At 41.2% G+C, this 27823-nt stretch overlaps 2 protein-coding genes across 2 annotated transcripts in view; one reads left to right on the forward strand and one right to left on the reverse strand.

The window, feature by feature from the left end:
• polq (polymerase (DNA directed), theta) overlaps positions 1-13064 on the reverse strand; it is a 20062-nt gene extending 6998 nt beyond the window's left edge. Inside the window, exons 1-20 of the mRNA XM_044346811.1 lie at positions 12726-13064; positions 12520-12628; positions 11309-11715; positions 10987-11216; positions 10546-10722; positions 10319-10449; positions 9123-9279; positions 8923-9034; positions 8626-8827; positions 8356-8497; positions 7747-7893; positions 7436-7648; positions 7138-7280; positions 6777-6966; positions 6330-6472; positions 5918-6111; positions 5385-5509; positions 4689-4932; positions 1913-3488; positions 246-1821 (exon numbers count right to left, since the gene is read on the reverse strand). Of these exons, the coding sequence (XP_044202746.1) occupies positions 246-1821; positions 1913-3488; positions 4689-4932; positions 5385-5509; positions 5918-6111; positions 6330-6472; positions 6777-6966; positions 7138-7280; positions 7436-7648; positions 7747-7893; positions 8356-8497; positions 8626-8827; positions 8923-9034; positions 9123-9279; positions 10319-10449; positions 10546-10722; positions 10987-11216; positions 11309-11715; positions 12520-12628; positions 12726-12796 (6289 nt within the window). The 5' untranslated portion in view covers positions 12797-13064. The remainder of the gene's footprint in view (positions 1-245; positions 1822-1912; positions 3489-4688; positions 4933-5384; positions 5510-5917; positions 6112-6329; positions 6473-6776; positions 6967-7137; positions 7281-7435; positions 7649-7746; positions 7894-8355; positions 8498-8625; positions 8828-8922; positions 9035-9122; positions 9280-10318; positions 10450-10545; positions 10723-10986; positions 11217-11308; positions 11716-12519; positions 12629-12725) is intronic.
• Positions 13065-14040: 976 nt separating this feature from the next.
• ptpn9b (protein tyrosine phosphatase non-receptor type 9b) lies at positions 14041-27692 on the forward strand. The gene is made up of 13 exons (XM_044346814.1): positions 14041-14144; positions 16916-17059; positions 19075-19164; positions 19470-19594; positions 19906-20011; positions 20132-20242; positions 20324-21228; positions 21413-21509; positions 23162-23231; positions 23344-23422; positions 23534-23684; positions 23992-24199; positions 25034-27692. The coding sequence occupies exons 1-13, from the start codon at positions 14112-14114 to the stop codon at positions 25255-25257; spliced, it is 2343 nt and encodes a 780-aa protein (XP_044202749.1). The 5' UTR covers positions 14041-14111; the 3' UTR covers positions 25258-27692.
• Positions 27693-27823: the final 131 nt, after the last annotated feature.

Genomic DNA, 27823 nt, shown 5'->3' on the forward strand with positions numbered 1-27823 from the left:
AAAGACTCAACTATTATCAATGTCAGTAAATCCTCCAGTCATACTGCAATAGGGATATATTCTGTGAATAATTTTCAAAAGAATTTCTTCAACTTTATTGTTTGGCGTGAGGTGATGAGACTTCTCTATAACTTCTCTATAACAAATACTTGACAGATGATCAGTCTTGTGATTAATTCTTGGCAACAATTTATATCACATTTTACTGTAAGTTAATGTCACTTTTGTACAAGTGTGTCAGTTACCTCTCTTATGTTTCCCTCCTATTTCCTCCTCAGGCTGCTGTCTGTGCTCCTTCTTTTCACAGGCCAAAGCCAGAGAGTACCGATCCTTGGTTTTCCACTCATTGATGAAAGTGTGGAAGAGGCGCCTGTCACTTGCCACATCTATGATGGAGAAGGTCCCAGAGTTGCTGGAACAAAGCAATGCATCCTGGGACAGCTGAAGAGTGAAGCCTTCATCAGTCACGGGCGACTCTGTATCAGAGGGAGGCTTCGGCTGAAGGGAAGATGGAGAAGCGCAGTCTTGGGGAGGGCTGAGGTTCTGGTCTGCATGTGGAAGGGGTTTGGATTTTAAAGTTGAGCGTGAAAGAGAAGTGGGGGTTACTTTGGTGTCAGATTCAGGTAGAGTCTTGGGTTTGTGTCCCAGCTGGCGTTTGTGGTTGATAGCTGCTGATGGATCATTACTGTGTCCTGAGTGAGTTTTAGGACACTTTGGAGCTGCTGGTTTCCCTGGCAGGAAGGCGGAGGGAGTCGACTGGTTGAGAGGCTTAGCGAGCCTGAGTGGCGACTGGACAGACGAGGTGGTCAGTTTTATTCTTGGTGTGACAGGTGGTGTTTCCTGAGTAGGTGGGATAAGGTCAGTGTCATGTCTGGAGGGTTCTCCAGAATCACTCTCAGCAGCAGCGACCTGCACATTCAGATTTCTTCTTTTTCTGCCCAAATGTATAGAGGGCGGAGGTATTTTTGGAGCTTCTGCTGCAGCAGCCGTGTGTGTGTGATTGCTTGTGAGACTTATTGTAGTGTTTTGCCAGGGCTGGTCAGACATACTAGGCCAGAGGTCAAAGATCTCTTGTAGACCAGGACTGCAATAAAGAGTATTTTCAGGTGCATTTTGGACATGAGGATGTTTTAAAACTGCATTATCTAACAGTAAAGTATTCATTTTCTCCTCCTTTCTTTTCTTCTCTAACTGTTTCTCATTTTTACGCTCTTCTCTTCTGTATGTAGGGTCTGGATTATTACTGGCTTTATCCTTCTCATACTCATTTTGAGTTGTGGTAGTAGTTTTAGTAGTAGTAGTGGTAGTCGTAGGTTGTGGCTGTATCTGACCAGGTTCAGATTGTGAATTCGATAATTGGTCTGCGTTGGGTTGCTGAGCTTCATGCTGGCTGGCTTCTTGATCTTTTTGAGTTCTCTCCGTGTGTCTGAGCACGCTCTGCCTCTCCAGAAAGCGTTCGCCCACCAGCAGCGAATCACCCCACTCTGACAGGTTGAGGAAGGACTCACCCCATTGGATTGCCTCCTGCTTTTCCGCCTCCTGGTTGGCGAGAAGCTCGCTGCGCCGTCTCTCCTGGGTTGACGAAAGGGGGCGTTCTTCTCTGACCTCCTGGCTGACAGATTCTTCTTTTTCTGATTGGTCGATCTGGTGTGGACTCAGAGCAGCCATCAGAGAGCTGTCATACAGGCTGTCGAACAGGAAGCTACTGCTTCTGTTAGGACTCTCAGAAGCAACCTGATTGGCAACAGGTGCCTCATCATTATCACCACCTTCATCTTTATCCTCATCCATGTTATCACCACCATCTGGATCAGGAGAAATCTGTGAAAAAATGATAACCTTTGATTTTTAAGAGGCTAAATATTTGAATATATTTGCAATCAGTACATGATGGATGATTCTGGTCACTCACCTGGTGGCTGGTGTTTAGGATGAGCTCCATCTGGCTATCTGTGAGAGAAATATTGAATCTGGGACAAGCATCGTTAGGAGCTTCCAGCCTGCTTCTTCCTTCATCTGCGTCTCCCTCAAGCTTTGCAGCTGCTTCTACCATTTCCTCCTCTTTCATCTTTTCAGTTTCTACCGACTCATTCACACCTCTCTCATTCCCATCTCTGGGTTGATACGCTTGTTGAACAATGATTCTCTCTGTCTGAGTGTCCAATTCAAAGCTGTCACCGAAACTCTCTTCTCCCTTTTTGACATCTCCCTGAACCCCTTCATCTCCTGCATACAACTCAGGAGATGAAAACTTATCTATCTCTCCACCTTCTATCCTTCTTCGCTTGGCCTCAGGTGAGAATAAGGGAGCTGAGGCAGGAGAGACAGGCAGAGGAGAATCCGACATGTCTGCATTTGTTGGAGCAGAAACAGTGGGAGGACTTTGTTGCGCGGGGCCAGGAGCAGGAACGGTGTTGGTAGTCACTCGAGCTGCAAGTGCTGAGTTTTGGACCGAAGCAACTAAAGGGGGGTTTGGCGAGTGTGATGTCTGCACAGTCTCCACATTATCTTGTAGGCTTTTGTCAGTTTGTATGGAGTGGAGGACTTTGCTTAGGGCTCTTGAATGTTTCAGTCTACCTGGCTGCACAGGTGAGGCATCCATGGTATTGTCTACTTTTGATGTCTTTGTGGAAACACTTTGTTGTTCTTCTACCCTGGAAATCGTGGCTCTAAACCGAGGAGGAACCATGGGGGAACGACAAGGCTGAGGAGGTGGTTGGGGTTGAGGCAGGGGGCTGGATACAATCTCCGCAAGTTCTTGTGTCAGGCTTCTTTCAGGACGGACGGACCAATTTGCTTGTTGACCCTCTGGTCTGAGTGAGACTTTATATGCATCCCCTTCTTTCTGCACTGCTTTTCTGAACTCTTGGCCTCTTTGTTTTAATTCCTCACTCTTTTCTCTGTCTCTTTTTTCATCTTGCTTTTCTGTTTCATTTGCCACAGATTTATTTTGTATTTGTTCATGCTTCACCTCTATCACTCTTTCCACTGAAACTCTTTCTGGTTCGCTCCTGTCTCCCAATTTTTTCTTTACCTCCACTGCTTCAGGTTTGCATCCCTGCTCTCGACTGGTTTCTCCCTCTCGTCTGCTTTTTATTTTCTCGCTTTTAGATTCTTTCTTACTCTCCTCTCTACACCTGCCAATATCTCCTCTGTTGCTTTTCTTACCCCCGTCTCCCTCTTGGTGGTTTGTGGTGCTGTCTGTCTGTGCTTCTTGTGAGCTGCCATATGAGCCAGATGAGTTGTCTGAGTCACTGCTGGGATGGTCATCAGCGCTGTTGACAGCAGGAGCCCCTGGAGGAAGTGTTGTCGGGTCCCACTGAATTCCTAGCTGTGCCAGGTCTTCCTGAAGGAGGAGCCTTGCCTCAAAAACGATCTCAATGGCCGCTTCCTGTTCTGTCAGAGCCCGTCCACCGGTGACCCAGACACAGCGAAGGTTCCGTCGCTCAGCTGCTTCCATCTCACTCTCGTCCACCGCACGCTTAGAGCTGAGGAAGAAAGACAGTATGACCTCTTCACATCTGGGATCATGCTACAAGGAGGTTGTGGTGTTGGGCTTATGTTTGACAGTACATATGTAAACTATTCAAGCTTAGCTTCAGTGAGGTCAATGTTGGTCTGATATTCAGGACTGTACCTGCTTCTGTCTTCCTGAGTCTTTCAAACTGAAGGAGGTTGGTGCATGTTTATAGTAGCAGTGTACATAACAGTGCACCAGGATGCCTTTCTTTGAGGTGATTGACAACTGTACTAATTTAAAATTTGGAATAATTCTGCTATCCACCTACTTTAACATATTTCTGGCACTTTTCGTTTTCCGCCTCTCATGTATCAGTTTCGCCTTAGAAATTAATATCACTCTTTAAACGCTGCCTTAGTGTGAGGTTTACACACATTCTTTTTTCTTATTTATTTGTGTTACTTTTCACAATTTACCTTTATATGTAAAACAGATATTGATTTTGTAAGTATGGATGAAGCAGAAAGACTGAAGTGGATGTTGACGTATAAATTAGCAAGTTACTTGGAGAAAGCCTGGGAGAAGAGAAAAAAAAAAACCTTTATTAGGATACGGTTGGTGTAGATATGTAACAGTTCTTTCCGGTGAACAATTTGTTCATTATTATTTGATCTTTTCTTTTCTTTTTCCACATGCTTTTGTATATGTATTACCATAAGATGCATGTTTTGTAAAATAGTGGTTTCTTGTAATATCCAACGTGTGATGGGCCAGATGTTTGGCATGAGACAGAAGTCAAACTAAAACAATATATAGAGCTGTCACATTAATTTATTGCAATTATTCACAACAAGAATCTAAATTGAGTAAATTTACAGCTAATTATTAAACATTTGATGTTTAACTTGTTTCTGGGGTATGGTTTTAATTTAGTAGGGATATTTAGCAAGTTAGTTGTTGAAAAAAAAAGCATCTGTACTCTGTACTTATTTAAAAGTAGGATATAGGACAGAGTTTGTAGTTATGACTTCTTTACTTCATCATAGGTATCTCTTAATGTGTGTGAGCTGATGGGGAAACAAACAACAAACTAAGTGCAGTGCTATGGCTCCCCTCAGCTGCTGGTCTTTCATCTTCAATAACGTGTATTGTCAAGGGACTAACATTGTTGTTCCCCTAATATGCATTTATATCTTACTGGAACACACACACATACACACACAACTACCTCTTAAATGGGACAGCATTCCTCAAGGCTTTCTCAACATCAGCTACTGTAGCCCTGGCTAGTTCAGCAACAGTACAGAGGCCTTGTGCATAGAGTGCTCTGGCTCGTGTTGCATTCAGGAGGGAAACCCTGACCAGGTCAACCAGCTCCCTCTGGACTCCAAAGCTCAGCCTGGTCTGGTACTGGGACAACAGCAGCTCCATATTGTGCCAGCCGAGACGCTTGCAGAACACCGTTACCATACCTGAGGGATGAGGATGTAAATCACAGCTACTGAATAACTTAACATCTTGCTTTTTTAGCTCTCCTTGTTTTTTCACTGATTAAAAACACCATCGTTCAAACGATATAGGCTCACACCCACACAAACTTATTCTAATTATTATCTACTTATTCCACATTTATGCACACACCTACTGAATCTGAATCACACTAGGATCTCATAAACACTACCTTGATGCAAGAAGCACAAGCACTTAACAGTGATGGATTCTCGTCTCTGAAGAAGGTATGTTGTTACTGGTATGTCAGCTAATGGAAGTCTGTGCTGCATATCAGTCATTCTAAAGTGCTCCAGCTTTTTGCATTAAGTTACTGTACTTGTTACTGCTCTCCCTGTTTAATATGAAGCCTTGTGCAGGATTTAAGGTCTATATAGTAGTTATTTATGTGCTCCCAACACTCTTAAGTGAGTACCTGCATATGTAGACGCAGACTGCTGGAGAGACTGTAACTGCCCGCGATTGCAGTTGTATTTGGATGCTACTGTTCCCAAAGGCACCTCATTCACCAGATCCTGTAGTACAAGAGTGGTGAAGAACCTGTGAAAAGATCAACAAAGAGTGGATGTAATTGACAAAGACCCGACCAATCAAAACAGAATTTAGAACTTTTCTGTAGTTTAACTCTCAGAAAATAAATCCTACACAGGGATACAGGAAGAGGACATGAAAATGTCAACACCTGAACAATATTATCTTCTTCAGTAAAATGTTTATTACATTAGAGTTAAACCAACTCTCTGACACTCATAAAGGTACCTTTATTTTTTATTGGAAGGGTATTTTATCATATCGAATTATATTGTTCACGTGTCAGTACACTAACAACTGTGACTATCATTTTTGGAGTATTAAATTACGTTAATTGAGTTTACAGTTACAGCTGAACTATCAGCCAGAAAATTTAAGTATACTGCATATTGTTTGTGTAATGAATATGTGCTTTACCGTTTATGAATAGCCATTTGTCTATGCTGCTTTTCTGTCTTAGCGACAAGGTTGCTCCTGACAGACCGAGCGAGATAGCCTTCCTGAATGCCCACCAACTCTGCCACTCTCTTCATCGATGACGAGAGCTGCTCCCACAGACAGAAGAACTGATACCAATCAATGGTAGTCCACTCTGCGTACAGTGGTGTGATCTGTGGAAAATTTGGAAAAGTGTTTGCTTATTTCCATTTGAATATATTACTACATGTATGCTTGTGAGGACTGGTGTGGGGTTTATGACATAGAGACTCTGGATGGTTTAAGGCTAGAGTTAGTAATGACATTATGTTTAGTGATGAGGGTTATGTGGGCATGGATGCAGATGACAGAACCTCTTTAAACATGTAATAATACAAGATATATTTTGTACCAAATACAGGATGTGTAAGTCGTTTTCCAGCACAAAGCCCTTCATAGCCCGCTGGAGATCTGCAAATATTCCCAGAGCCTCAGGAGGGGAGAGGGAGGAGGACAGGGTGGCAGCACCAAGTTGAGTAGGACAGTACCGCTCCTCTGGATATTCAAAGACATCAGAGGATATACAGTGTTTACTATAATGGCAAAACTGAAAAAAGCTAATATTATGGCTCAAGTGATGTATGAGGTATAACTACAGGAAAAAAAGAATGACTATGGACATTCTTTCTTTCCTTTACAAGCAATTTCTAACTGAATTGTGAGAATAATTTTGTCAAATATCAGTTGTTACCAGAGGGTCATCTCATTACTGGAGGTTTTTTCATCATGTCGCAGTGATATCACATAAAGGATGGATTTGGCACATAATGAGATAGCACTGTGTCAAGTGTGGCAGTACCTTGTCCTTCCTTTTGGATACTGATAAATTCATTCTCCATCAACCATTCAACACAGGCTTCAATAGCCCCTGTGCTGGTCTCTTCATTTGACTCTTCTTTGCTGCTGCATTTCATGCTGGTGGCCAGTAGTGAGCATGAAGCATACAACTTCACATCCTGTGGAGTGCTGGCTACACCTCCAACAATGATCTAAAAGTTGGGATGATGTAAATTATAGTTCATGGGGCAAATTGTGTTTTTGTCACTAAAACGGTGCCACAACTATTCTATAAACAGGACAGGAATTATCATGATCATAATGCATTTACAGCCTGTAAGTCATGTCTGTGTGTGCCAAGTTGATTTAAATATCGATCATACCTCCAGTATGGCTCGCAGCATGCTGGTGGTGACACCTTCTCCCTCCCTTTTCACCAGGCAGCTGCTGATTGGCCGAAGAGCACCTTTAAGGAGGCTGATACCTTTCTGACGCTCTGCCTCCTTACACAAAAGCACACTTTCACCTGGAGATGGAAAAACAAAATGACATGAGACCAAAAGAGAGACACTGTTTTTAATTTCACTTTTCAATTAATATGTGCCCCACTATTATTTGTCAAAGACAGTTGGATTTTTTCTTTCCCTCTTCCCTCATTTTGCCCCCCTCTTCCCTCTATACCTGTAGTGTCTACTCCTTTTCTCCCTGCTCGTCCAGCCATCTGTTTGTACGTGAGTGGGTCCAACAAGTGGCCATTGAACGTAGGGGTTCGAATGATGACCCTGCGGGCTGGGAGATTAACTCCTGAAGAGAGGGTAGAGGTGGCGGCCAGGACCCTCACCATGCCGTGACGAAAAGCTCCCTCCAACACGTCGCGCTCATCAAATGTCAAACCTACAGAGACAAACTTTATCTTATTTATATGATCAAAAGAGCTGCAAGGGTTCAGCTCACATTGCGTTGTGGTTGAAGGTGTGTCTTAGTGTGTTCACCAGCGTGGTGAAAGGCCACCCCCCATGGCACAGTGCGCTGGAGGATGGGGTCTAAACCGGCCGGAGTTCGTCTCAACTGGGCTATGACGTCCACTAGTCCCTCCTGATCGAGACACACTGGCTGGGGCTCTGCTTCACCCTGGCAGTCTGAAAAGTATATAATTATTGTTCAAGAAAAACCCACACATCAGTTTTACATGGCTGTCAAACCAAAGAACTACTGTGATATTACACAACAAAGTATCTTTAGAAACAAGCTATAGTTGCTCTTGACCTCGCTTTTGATTCAACTTCAGTTTATTTAAAGTGCACATCACCCAGAGAGTCTCTGTACACTTCACAAGTCAATAAAAATTACAACAGAAAAAGAAGCACATGATATGTAAAAGTACACACAAATACACATGCACTCACATGCACTGCTACGGGAAGAAAGATTTGTGTGTCATCAGTGTGGCAACGACACATTATGTTGTGTTTTTTGAAAATGTGACCCAAGGGCAGCAAGTAAACAAAACAAAAATGGACCGAGTACTGATCCCTGTGGGACACCATATGATTATACACAAACAGTAAATGATTTTGAGATGACATTTAAAATCCACCCACCAGTATGTCTGAGGTTGTAGAATTCTCTGGCAATGCTGTCTGCAAGTTTCTCACACCAGTTCTTCGAGGGGCAGAAAAGCAACACAGAGTGGCCGTCCCTCACCGTCTCATAACACAAGCTCACTATGTGGTCATCATCACCCTTTATGAAAGGAAATGAACATACATGTAGTAGAGAGCATGATTATATTAGTGGTGATGGGAAGGGAGGCATCAATCATAATGACACACACATTGGATCACCTCCGGGCCACACTCAGTCTCAATTACCTTAATGTGAAGAGCAGGAGTGAACTGCCGAACCACTGACAGGCTCCTGTCATAGATGCTGCATCCCACCTTGAGATGCTCCTGCAAGGGCACCGGTCTGTAGTCTGTCTGGTAAAGCTCTGCACCTAACCAGCTGGCCAGGAGGGACAGGTTAGGCAAGGTGGCACTCATACCTATTATCTGCACACCCTCAGAAAGGGACCTGTAGAAAGACACACAAATACCATACAAATGTCTGAAATAAAGACTGTATATCTGTTAAACAAAAACAACATTAGACACATAATAAACACAAACCCAGAGGCGTTCCGCTTTTGTGCGATGTAGCGGATCTTGGTTAAAAGCAGTTCTAGTAGATATCCTCTTCCAGAATCTCCAACCATATGCAACTCATCCACAACAACCATACCTAATGGCATAAATATAACACACACATCCAAAAGTCATACTCTATGTTCTATATTCATGAAAAAACATTATTGTCACAGGTGCATTACCTAGTAGACCCATACTGTCTTCCTCAATTAGTCTGTTAATGAGTGAGTTGGCTTTTTCTATGGTGCAAACAGCCACATCCAGCGCCATGAAACCTCCAGCAGCTGAGGTGCTGCCCATGTATCCCTCCACACGGACTCCTGCCTCTTCAAATACATTCTACAGAGCCAGAGATAAAAGGAAATAAAATGCAGATTCAGACAGAAAACACCGAGGGCCTCATGCAAGAATCATTCATTGGAACAGATTAATTCCTAAGAGTGATTTAAGAAAATTTGTGGCATTCATCGATTTTGTTGTACTTAGATTTTTCTCTTAGGTACAAATGGAATTTACGAGTGGTCCAGACCTGTCATACGTGTCATGAACCGATAGTGTCTGCCTTTCTTCACAAAATGGTAAACACTTGTTTGATTTAGAAAAATAATGTCTTAATGTGAATGAATTTAGAGTTTGAATATGATACTGAAATCAGCTAAAATAAAACATATAATTAAAACAAACTTAATGCTAAATTAATTTTCTGTTCACCAAATCATCATCATCATGGCTTGCCAATTTACTTTTTTTTAGATTAATGATTTTTGTTGGTATATTTTGGCACAGCAACTTATATATATTTTAGTAGTTGTTGGAAACAGCTGCCTCAGGGTCTTTCTGCGGTATCCTCTTCTGACAATGTAACATCACCTACTGTAGGGTACTGAATCATATCCCTTGACCACCTCCGATCAGGGAGATGTTTTTTAGCAAGTAACTCCATATCAGACCATTCCCTCTTTTTACCTGTCACACTACAGTGCTGCTCTGATGACACGTGGTTGTATTAATGTTTTGTACTGTAATTGTTTTGGGTCCCTTACTACTGACGCTCCTAAATTTGTCATGTTTTTGTTTCCTGATTACTGACAACAGGATTTGAAGCTGTGTGAAATTCTTGTTTGTATTTTGGTGACATTTTTGTGAATGAAACTTGCCCACAAACAGAGCAGAATATGTAGCCTTATGTGGCAATTTTAGGGGTGTTGATTATGCTAATAATCACATCTCATGAATGCACAACTACTCATAAGCAGATGGCATTCATCAAAGCAAACCTTACAGAGAATGTTATGGGATAGGAATAATAAATTGTTCTTGCATGAGGCCCATTTTCCATAACAACATGATTGTATCCTTCTGTCCACCTCTCCTTCACCTGAAGGTAATGCATCTTCTCTTTGGCCACAGAAACGAAAGGCAGAATGAAGAGAGCTTTTCTTTTGGTCTCCAACACACGCTTCAACATCAACAGCTCTGAAACCAGAGTTTTTCCAGCACTGGTAGGTGCTAAAATGGAGGATAAACATTTTTTTTTAAAAAAATAAAGAACAAACAGTGACTGACTCCTTGAATCACTTTAAAGAAAGACATTCAGTTTCTTACCAGAGTATACCAGGTTTCCTCCCTGCAGCACCTGCCCAACAGTGAGGCACTGAGCCTGCCATTCAAACATATGAGTCACTCTGTGTTTCTGGTAGCGCTCTAAGACGGGTTTTGGTAAACCCCAACTGGATAACAAGAGCTTTTCAGCATGCTCTGCAGGAGCACACAAGGCAATGCCTACAGTAGAGAACACATAAATAACTCAATTTACAAATGGCATTACATGTTTAGTGCAAAGTAGATTTTACATGTGGAAAAGAAATCTGATTTCAAGGTGTATACCAGAGACACACTCTAATGTCAGATATAAATTCAATCATACAATCTGGACATCACATATGTGTTCATACAAGGTTTGAATTAAATCAATAACACACACAGACACATACAGAAATCAGAACAAGGGCAACGATTGTTAAGATTGTAGTTAAAATACTTTACCTGGCTGAGGTAAAGTGTCACTGAAAGTACTGAGGTCTAAGCCACTGGGGACTGTGAGCACAGAGGTGGACTGATTCTGGAGTTTAGCCCTCTTCTTGGCAGCTGCCAGGCATGTAGGGCTGAACAAGATGTAGTCTCTGGATACATCCACGGGTGGATCAGCATTCGAATTTTGCCCAATTTTGTCCTCGCTACGAGCAGAGCTATTTCTTCTGGATGCATGTTTCTGCCTGGTGAAACACAGAGTAAGAAAAACATTTGCTAACAAATCTAAAGAAACAGATAATCAACTCTAGGCCATAATGCGCAAGTTAAGACTCACCAGGTGGAGCTGTCTGCTTGCTGACCAGTTTTTATTTCTTTACAGCAAAGCCCATTGATGCAGGCAGAAGCTGGCACTGACTGGCCGTTCTTTGGACCCCTCTCAGCATGCCCTGCTTCCTCCGAGTCCTCACTGAAGAGGAGCCTCTGAGCAAGGTCTTTGCAGTCAGCACTCCATCCTGGTCTCTTACAGTCACTATTTCGCCCACAGACTATCTCCTGTAGCACTGAGTCATTCTCCTTCTTATTGTCTGCAACTGGAGGTTGTTCCTGTACATCTCTATTTACTGATGCTGGATGCGTTTTGTCAGCTGCAGGCTTCACAGGGTCTACAGCATCCAGCACCTGCAGCATCTCTTCATCAAGAGCCAATGTGGATTGCCCGAGTGGAAATACTGCCTCTCCACCCTGAGACAGAAAATCCTATGTGTCACTTGTGATTGATGCTACTTTATTCTTCCACTCCACTACATTTCAGAGGGAAATATTGTACTTTCTACTCCACTACATTTATTTGACAGCTTTAGTTACTTTTCACAGGAAGATTTGACACAATGGATAATATAACAAGCTTTTAAAATACAACACATTGTTAAAGATTAAACCAGTGGTTTCCAACTTTTTAGCAGTTTGTAGTCGGGGCCACATTTCAGATGTTTATGAGTTGTTAACATCTCCACCAAATAGTGATTTTTCCCTCTAAACTTCTCATATGGTTTCATTTCGATAAATGTTCAAATGATCCAATATTTCACCAAAAATCAGAGATTAGAGAAAAATTTCAATTTACACAACAGATTTGTGTATCAGAACTTTGTTTTTTTTCCTCTTTCCTCTCCCATTAATCATCTCACGACCCCTCAGATTTATCTGGTGAACCTTTGGAGGGGCCCGACCCCTAGGTTGGGAACCACTGGACTAAACTAGCTAACTGTATGTATAGTAGTTCAAACTAGCTCCACCTCCAGCAGCAGTCAGAGGGATGAAACCAATACTTTTACTTTAATACTTTAAGTACATTTAGCTGCTAATATTTATGTACTTTTACTTAAGTAGGATTTTTCATGCAGGACGTGTACTTGTAATGGAGTATATTTCAATTGCTGTATTGGAACTTTCACTTAAGTAAAGGATCTAAATACTTCTTCCACCACTGATCAGAGATGACAAAGACAGGAGGAGAAAAACTTTCTCTAAAGCTGTCAAACTCACCATGAGTCTGTCTCTGCTGATGTTCTCTGATCTGTTTGTTTTGTCTGACAGATAGCGGCTCTTCTCCAGCAGGTTGTCTCTCTCTGGTGGCTCATCAGGAACTTGGAAGCTGTGTTAAGAAGACATAAAAGTGTGTTTGATAACGGATCTGGCTGTAATTCCTCAAAATCAACAAAAAATCATCCAAGCTGCGACCTTAAACTTACCTCTTTTTCTTCTTGATCTGGTGCTGACCCATGTAGCTTTTCTTTTTCAGCGGAGGAGCCGAGCCACTCATGCTGAAGATGATGCACTGCTTTGGACAAACGCGTTAACAGCTTGATGTTACTTAACATGACATCAGTTTGATTCTTAACAAGAGTGTAGAAACTATATTTAACAACGTAGGTCAAAGGGAAGGAAACTATCAAGCGAAAAGAAGAACGGCTGTATAATTATTTTGATTTATAAGCGTAAACATTTCCTCTCTGTCTCACAGCACTGAACAAATCAGAAATCAAAAAAGCCGCCAGAGCGCCGCCCCGGTGTTACACAATTACAGTTCGACGGAACAAAGTGCTGAACTACGGAAGTTCCGACTTCTTCTTCTTCTTCTTCTTCTTCTTCTTCTTCTTCTTCTTCTTCTTCTTCTTCTTCTTCTTCTTCTTCTTTTTCTACCACTACTAATGTTTATATTAATGCTAATACCAATAAAAATACAACAAAAAATACCGATCGCATTTAAAACAAGCTTGGCTATATTTATGTATATTTCGTTTAATGGCAAGACTGTATTTCAATTAAATTTTTGGGTGAATTAATGTTTCTTGATGAAATGTTGGTTAAAAAAACGTTGGTAAACATTGTCTAATCAGGCTTTGTGTGTGCTTAATTGGATGAATAATTGGTTTTATGACTATACTATATGAAAAAAAGATGTAAAACTTATTAAATTGACAATAGTTAAATGTATATAGATGCGGTTTATGAACTGTCTATGGTAAAGTGAATGGCTACCGTGAATTTTACAAGATGGTATGTCATGGTACCTTAATTTTAGGTTGTCTTTAACATCTGTCCACGGACAACAGATGAAAATGAGCCTTCAAGACTAACTCTGGCTCATTTACAGTTTTTTTCTGTTGATTAATGAGTATTGTCTCTGTCAAATAAATAAATAAAATAAAAATAAATAGAGTAAATATATTTGGTTAAAAAGATTTTGTCAATGTAAAACTTTCTATGGTCAAATGTATAGATATGTAGATTTTATGAACTGTCAATGTTAAATATATAGATAAATAGAGTTTGTGAAGTAAGGATAATGATGGATAAATAAATACTGTTGAGTTTATGGACTGTCAAAGAAGCCTGGAGTTTTTAAGCTGTCGATAGTAAAATATATTGATAAATACCAGTTTAGATCTGTCTGTGGTAAAGTGAATGAAAAGTAATTTTTGAACTGTCTATGGTAAAGAGAATGGAAAACAGTTATTGATTTGTCTATGGTAAAGTGAATGGTTGTGGGCGGGGCCTCGGTGTCTGTCTCGAGCTGCAGGGCGTGAGCGAGCGGCTGGTGGGCGCGCCCGCTGCGACGTTGCGGAGGCTTCAAGATGGCGGAAGCCCTGACAACTCAGGAGCAGCTGGTAAGGGTTTATTGACGGATTTTTCTCTCATTATCCTCGTCATGTTCAGTGTGTACATATGTCACCTTCAATTTCCCCTCTAACCGGCGGTTTCTGTCGTGTATTTCTGTCACGCTGGTTGTTCCCGGGGTAGTAAACAGCCGTGGCCCGTCCGCTCCTCCGGTGTGACTGACAGCAGTTAGCGTGTGTTAGCATGACGGCGTTAGCCAGCACTAGTCGGGATCACTTCGCCGGCTGTGTGTCTCGAATACTCGCTGCTTTGATAACCCAGCTACACATGGACCACAGAGAGATCTTCATGGCGTTTATGTTGAACTAATAATACTTGGTTAACTATGGTTAGCTCAATCAACGTGGCTTGTAGTGCCTCGTTAGCCATCCAGCTACCACATGTAATGTAGCCGCTAGCTAATGCTGGTAGCTATTGTTGACTTGTAAAGGAGTAAGGTTATATTGGACTAAGTGTGAAGGTTAGAAATGTCCAACCACCGATTGCCTTATTTTGTCTATTGTCATTATATACGATGACACAGTTAAGACAGACTTGGGATCATGACTCCCATCGTATAACACTGACTAGCTGGCAGTGTCCTGCCCATCAGATTTACGGGCGAGAATTCACAGAAGTGAGCCTCTGTTTCTGAGCATTGTTGTTGCCATCACTCTCTAGTAAACGGAGTAGGCCTGACATTGATAGCATACACGAAATGTCACGCAACGATCCCGATGACAGCTTCCATCTTCTAACGTTAGCTACTTGTTTTATCTGCATCAAGCATTCACAAGGTTAAAGGATAGGCTCACAGTTTTTCCAAGTCTGTCAGCAGTCAGGTGTCTATGTGAACAGTGAAAGAGGCTTTCCCCGCTGTAATCATTCTTCCTATTCATACAGCCATTAGAGAATCCCCTTCAAATGTACTTTCAATATAAGTGATGGGAAACAAAATACACAGTGTGTCCACACAGTCATTTTGTGCAAAGATGCAATTAAACGTTTATCTGAAGCTCATATGAGGCTTCAGCAGTCTGAGTTAGTCATATCAAGTGGATATCTGTCACATTCATAGTCTTTTTAGGTAGGTTGGTAGGTACTTTGTTAATCCCTGCGGGGATATTTCTTTGATACAGCAGCAATACCAATACACACAATAGAATAACACAACAAGAATAAAAATTAAAGTAAGGGTAGAGATAAGTATAGTGATAAAATAAAAATGAGGAATATATTGTTTTAAATAACAATAAAATGAAATAAAATCCCCTCTTTGTGTGTCCTTGAACTGTATTTCCCTTTTGAGCTGTGGTGGAAGTATAGTAACAAAAAGAGGGACTTTGGCACTAAAAAGACTAAAGTTGAAAGATGATTTGACTCATTTGGACGGTTGAAGCTTCATATTAGCTTCAGATAAACTTTTAAATACATTTTTGTATAGAAAGAGGACTGTAGAGGACCTTTGGCCCACATCACTTACATTGTAAATGCATTATGAAGGGATCTTCTAATGGCCTGTATGAACAGGAGGAATGATTGTAGCGAGAAAAACCATTTCATTGTTCATTTAAACCTGACTGTTGTTTTAAGACAGACTTGGAAAATTGTGAACCCGTCCTTTAACTGGCTAATAAACCAAGTTACAGGACACCCATGGTATAGACCACTACTCCCCAGATTTTCAGATTTGAACATCATTTTCCCTGATCCTGTAACATCAGTTGATAAACTACCCCAAGGACAGCTGCTCTTCACAACATTTATAGTTGTTACTCACAGCTGAAATCAGCCTCACCTTCCCCACCATGGGCCACTTGTCTGTAAGGTTTCTTGAACATGTTTCTTGAAACTGTTTCTTGAACATGCTACATTTTGCGACTTCAATACGTGTCATGTCACAGAATTACTCTTAGCACATTCCACAGTCAGCCAGTCACTCACAAACCTTTTTAATTCCCAGGTGTTGTGGCAGAATACATGCCCAAATACATATTTTCTTTGTGGCCCCAACATTGTGCTGAAGAAATGTTTCCATACACATATGTAAGGGGTTTCCCATTGTGTTTTATTTTGAAGCTGTCCCATCATGTCTGAAATAAAGACCAACTCTACTAACATTATCATAATTTATATACTTTTCCCATGTGGATAAATACAGTACTCTATCTATCTTATGAGATAAAACATTAACAGTCATAGATAGGGGGAAAAAAGGAGAGGTGCAGTTTTTTACAGTAAAATATGTCATTTTTATATTGCTTAAATCATTATCTAACTACATTGATCACAAAAATGAGATGTGTCAGGATCTGGTTGGCTTTTTGCCTCTGCTAAAGTAAATTTAGGTTTTGTATGTGGCTGTTGAGTTCGTCTGTTGTGCCCTTTTATTGACTCTCCTTGTGCTGGTTACATATTTGGAGGACAGATACAGCTCACTTGGGTGAAAACAAGCTGACTGTTGTCTCCTGGCATATGAATGCTCTCATCCTCATCTCATTCTGCTACCATCTGCATCACACATTATTGTAACTTTGGCAGGGAAAGGACTACAAAGCTGAGGGGGCTTGTATTTTCCTCGTCATACTAATTGTGATTCCCATCTTCTCTCTGTTTTTCTTTATTTTTGCTCTGCTCCCTAAATTCCAAGCTTGTAAAGTATTTTTACTGGTTTCTCCCCCTCTGGTTATTCCCCTTCTGCCCAAGTAACAGTTTTTCAGCTTTTATTCTCCCCCCTTACTCACCTTTTCTTATCCATCTCCTCTCCCTCATGACTGTCTAGGCTGTGGAGGAGTTCCTGAGTGAGGTGCGTAGCCGGGAGCAGCCTCACAGTGCTGGGCTCGTCTCCCAACCTACAGCTGTTAAGTTTCTCATGGCCCGCAAGTTTGACGTCTCCAGAGCCATCGACCTCTTCCAAGCATACAAGGTACAGCAGCGCTTTGATTGGTGACATGACTGAGATGACCATTTACTTTTTTTTCATCTACAGTACACCACAGGGCTTGATTAGAGATAATTTTTTCTGACCAATAACTGCAAGTGAAATTTGAGTTGTGATAATTTTCTATAGGTTAACCTCCAGGCCTATTTGGTGGGCTTCAAACATGGTTGCGGTCGATACATGTTGGTCTTGTTTTTATCATGTAGCTGCTGTAAAAAAGGCTTTTTAACTTTTGTACCTTGACACTGATTCATTGAATCCGTCAGGACTCGAGACTAATGGGGTCCCAGCGTCCTGGGGATGGTAGAAACTGTATTGGCAAACAGAGCTTTTCCCCGGGACGAAAGGGATTTTATTTATTTATTTATTTTAAAATATCACTGAGAAAATAATAAACTGAACCGAGCCCTGACTACAACGGAGTGCGTCTTCTCATGCTGTTACTACAGTTACTATCACTGGCTGGCTACTCAGCGTGAGACCTGAAATGTTCCCGCGGTACCGGCCTATCTATCCCCTCAGTCACAAACGGCTTGCTTGCAGGACCTCGCAAATATGTTGTGCTGGTTAAACAAAACACAGCGCTACCTTGCCTGTGTGTGAGCATATTAGTGAAAGCATACATTTAGATGATTTAAATATATTATTGTGGTCTTTGATGTGCGGATTGCAGTTATATCTGTGGGCATCTGGGTCAATCCGCGGATTGGGCTTGTCAGGTCATAAAAATGAATATTCTGATTAATTGCAGATGGGTTGGGGGTGGTAGTAATAATAATAATACATCATTAATGAGTAAAATATTAATTACATTCTCTAAAATGTGAACATGGCAGAGCTGCAGTCCACTGCTGCTCTGTAGTGGACAGCTTCATTTTTCGTCAGGCAGGAATTACTGACTCATAACTAAGCAAAAAAACAACAGGGAATACTAAGAAATATACTGACACTAACAATAATTATTTCTACAATTACACAAGAGAGATTGCTGGAGAAATTAGTGCATTCAGCATGCTACAATCTTTCCAGACCGCATGAGTTATCAGGAGCAGGAAACATTTTACAATTACTGAAAGAAGCATCTCTAATCTTTACAGTAAATCATTAAAGAAAACACTCATATATCAACAGGGGCAGATTTAGTGTTTTGGGGGCCCAAGGCAAATTCTTTCTTGGCTTTACAAAGTAAAGAAACAACATTTTGATTTTGGGACGGTTTACGTTCACTTCAGTTAAAATTGTTGTTTGGGACGGTTCCCAGACTGTGGTGAAAAAAGTTAGTTTGGCCCTGTTATCTGCGCATCATGAGCACCTGTTTTGTGTCACATTGTTGTCAGATCTGAGAATTGCTTCCTCATTTGGTTGTTATCACAAACGTATTATTTTTGTACATTGAGGAAATCTGATCAAAAGATAATGCAGTTGCTTGTTTAGGTCCTCTCATGGTTCTCTTCTGTAAACCAGTCAACTGGAGCAAATTATAAGTTATATTAGAAATAATCATGACATTCAAAAATGACCATATTTTATTGGCAGGTACAAGTATTGTCTGACAGTGCCAAAGTTTTGATATCTGAGTGATGACCCATAACCTGTTATTTAGTTCTGAATAACCATGCACTAATTCAAATAATGAATATCCAGCTTGTTGTCCTTTAAGTGAAAGGTGTTAGTGCAGACCAATACAAACGGTGGATATAAATACATAAATGCGGGTACAATCTAATGAAAACTAATACAAAACTTAAGCAACAAACACCACCTTTGTGAAACAATTTCTTTTACTTTTGTTATTGCTGTGTCAGACAGCTGCTGAGGCAGCACTTGGTATTTTTGCTACATATATAAGGTGGGAATAAATAACATGAACTTTAATGGCATGCAAGTAAACTCAATTTAATAATGTTATCTGATGCAGTTGTTTGTTTACATGCTATTTTAGCTGCAGGCTAATGACTATCCCCTTCTCTCCTTCCTCTACCACCATGTATCAAAATTAGAACACAAGAATCAAAGAGGGGATCATCAATATCAACCCTGACGAGGAGCCCCTACGCTCTGAGCTGCTGAGTGGAAAATTTACAGTCTTGGTGAGTGGTGGCGCTATTATGAGCCTCATTTGACACTTATATCTGAAAATACACCAAAACGGTTTACACGCTGTTCATTCAAAAAATAGTTTGTGTGTGCAAGTCAGTGACACATGCTTATTTTTGTGTTTCTTTGTGAATGGATATCGAGTAAAAGTACTTAGGTGTTGACTCAGTTTATATCATTGACTTTTATAAATGGTCTAAAAATATCAGCAGTCATATCTCACAAATCACATACTCTAGAATAGAAGCGCAGTGAATTAGCATTGGCGTACATGATGACCTGATAATGTTTCTACCAGCCTGGACGTGATGCAAAGGGTGCTGCTCTAGCACTCTTCACTGCCCGTCTCCATCGGCCAGACGTCACCACTCACAAAGCTGTGCTGCAGGCCATCATCTATCAGCTGGACAAAGCCATAGAGAGGTGATACACCCCTTATATACAGTACATCTTTTTAAATCTACCCTCTGTTCTTTGTTGTTGTGATTCTCCTTATTTTTCCATTCAAAGATTTTGTTGTTCATCTCTTTCCTTTTCTGTTTCCATTTTTCTTTTTAGTCTTTGTCCTCTTATTCCAATTTTGACTGATCTTGCTGCTTGTTAGCCAACATAAAAACCTTTATGTTGGATTTCTTGCAAGTACTTGGTTAAAAAAAAGAGAAAAATGTATTGCTTTTGTGAGTTTCCACAATTTATATCCTCTTAATTAGCAAATCTTGTTTGTTTCTTCCCAGTGTGCAAACTCAGAGAGACGGACTTATATTTATTTACGACATGACCAACTCCAGCTATGGGAATTTTGACTATGAGCTCTGTGTCAAGATCCTCAATTTGCTCAAGGTAAATATCAAGGAACATTGTATGCTCTGTTTTATTTTTTCTAGTTCTGCTGTTAAAACAGTTTGTCTGAAATTAAAAACATTTTCAATGTTTTGGCCATCTGATGTTTGTATTTCCCAGGGGGCATTTCCAGCTCGTCTAAAATGTGTCTTCATTGTGTCATCGCCTCTTTGGTTTCGAGCACCTTTTGCAGTTCTCCGCCTCTTTGTACGCGAGAAGCTGAGAGAGAGGGTACGTATATTTTCACTTAGGAGTGACAGTTACACATCATTTTCGTTATTGATGTATTAATATTTCTTCTCCATTCATCAGGTGTGCACAGTGAAAGCTCATGAGTTGGCCAGTCACATCCCAGTCTCCTCCCTCCCTGAACACCTGGGTGGAACATCCCAGTATAGCCACGTGGCATGGATCCAGTCGTGTGTCAATGTACACACAAACACTGTTCAGGGCGATACACAAGTACATGACACACACGACTGTGTGGGAAGCCTTCTGCGCTCTTACAGCTTGGAGTGCAGCAACACAAGCTCTACACTGTCCCACACCCATATAAATACGCAGTTAGGTTCTGAGCTTGCTGTGGCCAACTCTAACTGCTACGACGATAGCAATGCTAACCCACACAACCACTGTGGTGTGGTGGAGGGCAGGACTCGAGGCCCAGGCCAGTACCAGCAGAGCCCACATTCTGCTGCAAACAGGCCACAGGGGAACCACCAACACTGGAACGGCTCAGCTGTGAGCGGAGCCAACATGGCTGTTAGTGGCTCTAGTCCCAATGCTAACATGAATGGTCGTGGCCGCCAAGCTCCTCCCCAGTCAGACACACCCCCTGACACACCACTTTCCCAGAAAGGTGATGGAGATACGGAGGGTGACAAAGCAACAGACTCGGCCCACGGATCTCAGAATGAGGATGTAAAAGAGGTGGATGAGGAGGAGGGCGAGGAAGAGGAGGGAGTGCCCCCATTGCCCCAGAAATCTTTGCCTCGACCGCCCCACCAGCCTTCCTCCCAGTCCCTGCCCCTGTCCTCATCATGGGGTCCTGATGACGAGGAGCGCTGCATGGAGGTGTCTGTTCACATGCCAGAGCAGGGAGGAATGACAGTGCATGAGCTGGTGGAGCATGTGAAGAGGGGGAAGAAGAAGGGGATCTATCAGGAGTACGAGGAGATCCGCAAGGAACCGCCAGCAGGAACCTTTGACTACTCCAAGTAAGCTATTCTTTGATAACATATATTCTGTCTCTCTGCCTCATCGTTATTCTGTGTGTCTTTGCTGCTTGCTTTCATTTGTTTTCAGTTTATGTACACATGGAAAATTAACAGAAAAACACAATCGCCCTCAAATTCAATCTTTCATGTTACCTCACATCAAACTCAACTGTGTCTTTTACAGGACACTGTCAAATCAGATAAAGAACAGGTACAGCGATGTTCTCTGCCTGGATCAGTCACGAGTGCGACTCTGCCAGCTCTGTGATGACGAGGATGAGGTAATAATTAATTCATTAATACATTTAATTCGTTCATTCATTCACTTGTGCACTTAATGTTCCTGCAATCTTCTTTAACATGTCATTACAAATGACATGACTTTGTAGATGGTTTGATAAGTCATGTCAAGATTAGTTACATTTACAGTAGAGAAGGCCTCCGTTCCATATTCTCATAAGTAAAATTTAAATGGGATAATGTTGTTGTTAATGGATGCATTTTGAGTGGAAATTAGTAGAGAGCATCAAGACGATTGCCTGTTGATACAAATGTTATATTAGCAGTTCCTTCTGATTTGGAAAACTGATATTTGGGTCCATTTGTGGTGTCTTCATCTGACCTTATATACTGGCTTTTATGTGGTTAAAAGGAAATGTTCTGTGTTATTTTGGCAACCAAGGTCTTGTCTTTTTGTGAAATGAGTACATGTTATTTTAACTGATATAAATTATGGTCAAAACTATGAATAGAAGACCCATGCTGTAAAATACCTTAAACAAAACAAAAGGTTGGTATGGCTTCAGTCCAAATGTTGGGATTGGCTACTAAATTAATGCAATTAGCTACTGCAATTAGAAACTGAGGTTTGACTGAATTTGGTGTTGCCTAGGGATGTCAGTTTTGGTTAATTTTGCTTTTGACAGATTGACATCCATTAACTGGTAACTAACTGGTTAATTTTGAAGAAAAGTTGTGATGTAGCTTTCATTTGTGACTGTCCAGTGTCCAGCAGTCAGTGTTCAGAGTTAGCTTGACTTTAAGCTCATCCTTCTTCTCCTCAATGTTTTCAATACCTTTTGTCACAGTAGCTCTTGATGGCATACTTTGGCTCGAGGTACAAATAAAAATAACACTGCAAATATAAGCCTACCCTGATTACAAGATGACCCCCTCTTTTCAGACAGCTGTTTTTGGAAAATAATGTTACTTTTTGAATATAACTTACATCATAGTATAGTTACATACTCACATACTCTCCTGCCAGGCCTTTGGAAGCAGTCAAAAATTATTTTCTCCGGCAGTGAGCATTTATAAGACAGCCTGTTGGTCTTTTTGAGCTCCTTATCATCTGTCACAGTGGTATCTGGCAGCTTGACACATTCCATTTCTGCAGTAGAGACGTCAGAAAACGCTTTGGACTCGTTTTCACTCGTCATGAATTTATGTCCTCCGTGGCAGAAAAACACTTTACACGAGCCTTCAGAAACTCCTGCAGGTTAAACTGGACTAACCAAACACTTGCTGCTGACTGACTCTAACACAATCACTATACACAGACTTTAAGACAACATTAATGCTACAAACAACTCATAACTCAACACTCTATGTAGGAGTTAGTTTTACACTGGTACTTCAAAAAAAACTATCTGATGTTGTGAACACATAATTGTCTAGCCGTTAATGGAGTGTGTATGCAAATTAATCTATAGACCGACATGCTATAACCGTTAAAAAATAATCCCGGCGGGTTTACTGCTAAATGTTTAACCGTTGACATCCCTACTGTTGATGCCTGTAAGCAACTGGTCCACCAAACATGGTGCAGAACACTTAAAACTACAGTAGTAATGACCTAACTCCTCCTACAGGAGGCAGTGGATCCTCACACCAAACAGTAAGTCTCACCTCTCTTATGCTGTGTGTTTTGCAGACATCAGATTACATTAATGCCAGTTTCATGGACGGGTACAAGAGGAGCAACGCCTACATCGCTACTCAGGGTGAGCAGCTGTTGACATCTGTTCTACTCGTTATTATCTCAGTCCCCTTCAGATGTCAGCAGGGTACAGTCAGGTGTTACCTCAGTTTGACAGACTTATTTGTGTCCCTCAGGTCCTTTGCCAAAAACTTTTGGTGACTTCTGGCGCATGGTGTGGGAACAGATGGTACTTATCATTGTCATGACCACCAGGTGAGATTTCTGAAGTGAGTTGTTTGTTAGAGATGCAGCGATAGACTAAGTAATGACATTCATGATAGGTTGGTGATCATATTAAGGGGTGTACCTTTGTGTGTGTCTCAGGGTGGTGGAACGTGGACGTGTCAAGTGTGGGCAGTACTGGCCTCTTGAGGAAGGCAGAGCTGAGCAGCACGGATACTTTTTGGTCAGGAACACACACATTCAGGTGTTCCAGGACTTCAAACTCTCCCATCTCGAGCTTTACAACACTCAGGTGAGTCACACTGACTGCAGTATGAAAAATCTTGAACATGGTCTGAAAATTTGTGGCAATAAAATGGCCTTAAAACTGTCTTTAATGTAGAAGTGTTTCAAAATTCAAATCAAATTCACTTTAGATGATATTAATGTCTTATACTTGGAAGATATCACCATCTCACATATTCACATACAGTACCAGTCAAAAGTTTGGACACACCTTCCCATTCCCTTGAATGAGGAAGTGTGTCCAAACTTTTGACTGGTACTGTTCATGCCAATTCAAAGGAGAGAGTATAATAATATTTTCTTTTTATTCTCAGTCTGGTGAGAGACGAGATGTGTGCCACTACCTCTATGTCAGCTGGCCAGACTTTGGGGTGCCCAAGAGTGCTTCTGCCATGTTGGACTTCCGTGAGCATGTACTTCAGAGGCGTGATGCTGCAGTCCAGAGTCTGGGCTCCAGTTGGACGGGCCCCCCAGGGGGTCCTCCTGTGGTTGTACACTGCAGTGCCGGCATCGGTCGCACAGGTAAACACACAAACTATTATGGGATGGGATAATGCCAAAAAGGTGGACTGCATCAAGATTAGCTCAAATGTACTTTTACTATATGTTTATTGGACACTTTGTTAGCAAGCAGTTGGGTGGTATACAAAGCACACTGAAAGAAAAAGAGGTGGAGTTGCTGTTTAAAAAATTAAAAAATTTGGCACGACACATAATTTTGACCACTGAATGTGGTTCAAAATGGCAAAATGGGTTCAAAGTAGCTTCAACATATTGTTGAATCTGTGTGACTAGGAATTCAGGATGCCCTGGAGGAAAATGTGGGGTCTTAACCAGTAATTGATACATATATAGAGACTCTCGTTGGACTGTTACAACTGAGGTGAGGTTCACATCAAGTACGGAGACAGCCAAAGTGCCAGCAGCCTGATTTACACAGGGAGCAATTTGGTTTTCAGTATCTTTGACACTTTGACAGGATGAGGCGGATTATGGGCCAACCAGCTCTACCACTTGAGTTACAGCTTCCCCATACACTGTATGTTCACCAACAGTAAAGAGAGACAAGAGGATGGCATGAAACAAAGGCCCCCAGCATGACTTGAACCAAGGATGTTGTGTTTATTTTGTATGTGTCTGGCTGGAAAATCAGATGAAAGACAACAAACATAATTTTCAAAAATCAATTATTATAATTTTCGGCAGCTCTGTTGTTGATCATTAATTATCAGGGGCTAAGCATATCAGTAATTGGTATGAAAATTTGAAGTGTAAATAATTGTGAAGCTCTCCCTTGAGTAACTTTTCCATCTTTCTTCCTGTCCGTCCATGCCTTCCTCTTTGCTTCCCTGCTAGGCACGTTCTGTACCCTGGACATCTGCCTGTCCCGGCTGGAGGACATCGGCACAGTAGATGTCTGTCAGACAGTGCGGCGGATGCGTACGCAGAGGGCTTTCAGTATCCAGACCTGGGACCAGTACTACTTCTGCTACACAGCAGTCATCGAGTACGCCCAGCGCCATGGGAAACTGAGCCCAGTGCAGTGGTCTGACTCAGACCTAGAGACTGACAGCGAGTGAGAGACACATGGAGGGATAGAAAAACAAATGGGATAGCCAACCTAAGCCAATGTCATAGGAATGAAAGATTGTGGAGTGGCGTTGCGGAGTAAAGGAGGGAGATGCCTCTTCTGCCATAAGAGAGAAGAGACAAAGGATGGAGATCTTGTTTTGGCTCTTGATGTTATGACACAGACTCCCATAGTTGCTTCTCCTTCAGACGTACGGATAGAGAGAGGGAGAGGTGAAGAGCTTCAGAAAAAAAATACAGGGAGTGGAGACTGTGTGTTGTGTCTCTGACTGAGAAAGCTGTCCTGCCAATTTCCGAGCCCCTTTTTATTTAGCAAACTACAGGGGGACTTGGCATGCCCTGAACCTGTCTTGTTCACAAGAGCGTTGTACGAGTTGTAGCATTTTTATATTGACTTGCACATGAGGAATGACAAACTTGAACTTTACCCCTTGAAGCCCTCCAAACCCCAGTCTTTGTTCCTTTTTTTGTATTTCCTGCTCCTTTTCAACCCTGAACAAGTCTGTGATCACAGATTCAATGTGAAGGGTATGAAAAGGTGAAATCTGAAAACATTTTTTTGTTGTTTTGTGTTTTTATTTTTTGACAGGAAATGGTTCTGAGTGAGCAAATGGTCGTAAGTGACAGTTGATCAGTGTGTGTGTGTGAGCCATTTAGTCCATTTCTGGTTTTCCTTTTATTTTCCATGTCCTTTTTTTTCTATGGTGCATTTTCTATGTGTGTTTCATATTTGTGCATATGTAGACTAACTTTTCAAAGCCAAAGTCCTCACCCTGAATGCTTGGATGTACTCCTTACTGAGATATTATAGACTGAAGCCCATGTATATTCTTGTAACATACATTTATACATTATTGTGCATAATAACAACCTCTGAAAGAATAGCAAAAAAAAACCTTGTTTAATATAATTGACTTAACCTTGAGAAGAAATATCTATGTAGCGAGCCAGGCTATGAAAACATATAGAGAAGAGAGAGAGTTCTGGTATTAAAACTGATATCGTATTGCCAGGTCTAACATCATCTTTACTGTTGGAGCGTTCCAATTGGACGATCTTAAGTAATTTGGCCTTAACTTGATTCACTGCCTCGTCGTTCTCAGACCTAAACCATACCTGAAACTGTAAACTGTCTTATTATTTCTTTTGTTCCTTACCCTTTTGATTCTTGCTCCCTCGATACCACAACTGTTGTGTTTGATTCTCGAGGCATACGCTGCCTCAGATAATTGTGCCTTCAAGTTTTCCTTAGCATAATGTCTCACAGTCCAGCTAGTCTAGTAATAACACCCAAACTAGTGCACTTGCGTAGTACACATTAACTGTGTCACACAGGACACCCACATTTTGCCTATAGTCCTGTACATAGTACACTACTTATGAATAATATGAAAGTAGTGAGTTAGCTGGGACTAAGGTCTGGTTTGAGACATGGCTATTCTTTTATCATTTGACCTCAGGGGGTAATTCTAGTGTTTTTTGCCTAGTGTCAAGGATCCGTTTCTGGGTTTGCCTCTGGTAAATTATCATTTAAAGAAAACTATATCAACTTTATTTTGTATTTTTTACTGTATTGTATCCTACTATATTTATGTCTTTGTAAAACTTCTTCAATATTGAAATCAGTGAATGTTGGTACGATGCTACAAAGTAAACAAACCAGTTATTGCATTTGATAAGCTGAACAAATCAGATGGGGAGTGAAATATATTTTTTGTTGTTCCCAATGAAATTTGGTGTAAAATGTCACTTGCCATTGTATTTTCAGAACTGACTTGTATAAATGGTGATTGTTCAATTCCAGGACAATGTGGGTGGGTGGGAGGGAGGGAGTGTAGGGAGTTAACGATTATGTTTTTAGAGAGCTTATTGTTAAACTCGTCAGTAACAATGACATTAATGTTTGACAGTCTGGTACCCAATGCCAAGGACAAAGCAAAAAAAGCTATCAAGAGAAAAAAAAAATAGTGAAAAAAGACAAGGGGCTGCCATTTCTGTTCATGAAAACCCAGCTTCGTTGTCTGTGAGTAAAAAAATACACATATACATATATATATTAATGGGTTGAGGTTTATCAGCATGGAAAGAGAGCCTTGAATGTTTTCGGGGTAATGGTGTCCAGGCAATTTGGTCAAGACAGACATGGATATTGGTGAATGTGGACCCTGCATCCCTCAATGCCAAAGGCCCAGGCTCACCCTAAAGATTTTTTTCCAATCACACATCCTCAACAGCCTACTAGCATGGACCTGTCAGTGCAGCCTTGCATCCACGGACACAAATAGACCCTGGAGCACCTCGGGAACATTATTAAAGATTATGTATAGCTACAAAATGGGAGAGTGTGTATGTTCAACAGTGTTGGTCCCCATGCTACTTTTAATTTGTTTTACGAGAAATGCATAAAACAAACGAATGCAATGATCATTTGTCATCAGTGTTCTTTCTTTCCGTGCTTCATGTTCTCGTGATTGAATAATGTGTCTGGCACACCTTTGAGACTTTTAGTGCTAATTGCTAGCTGCGTGATGAGTGGTAGAAAATCCCAGAAAGATG

This window comes from Thunnus albacares, chromosome 3, assembly GCF_914725855.1.
Source record: "Thunnus albacares chromosome 3, fThuAlb1.1, whole genome shotgun sequence".
Lineage (NCBI taxonomy): Eukaryota > Metazoa > Chordata > Actinopteri > Scombriformes > Scombridae > Thunnus > Thunnus albacares.

Excerpts from the sequence above, each read along its gene's own strand:
- ptpn9b (XM_044346814.1), top strand. The coding sequence starts at position 14,112 with ATGGCGGAAGCCCTGACAACTCAGGAGCAGCTG. Across the intron at positions 19,595-19,905 it reads CTGGACAAAGCCATAGAGAG|TGTGCAAACTCAGAGAGACG; the intron begins GTGATACACCCC and ends GTTTCTTCCCAG. Across the intron at positions 20,012-20,131 it reads AGATCCTCAATTTGCTCAAG|GGGGCATTTCCAGCTCGTCT; the intron begins GTAAATATCAAG and ends TGTATTTCCCAG.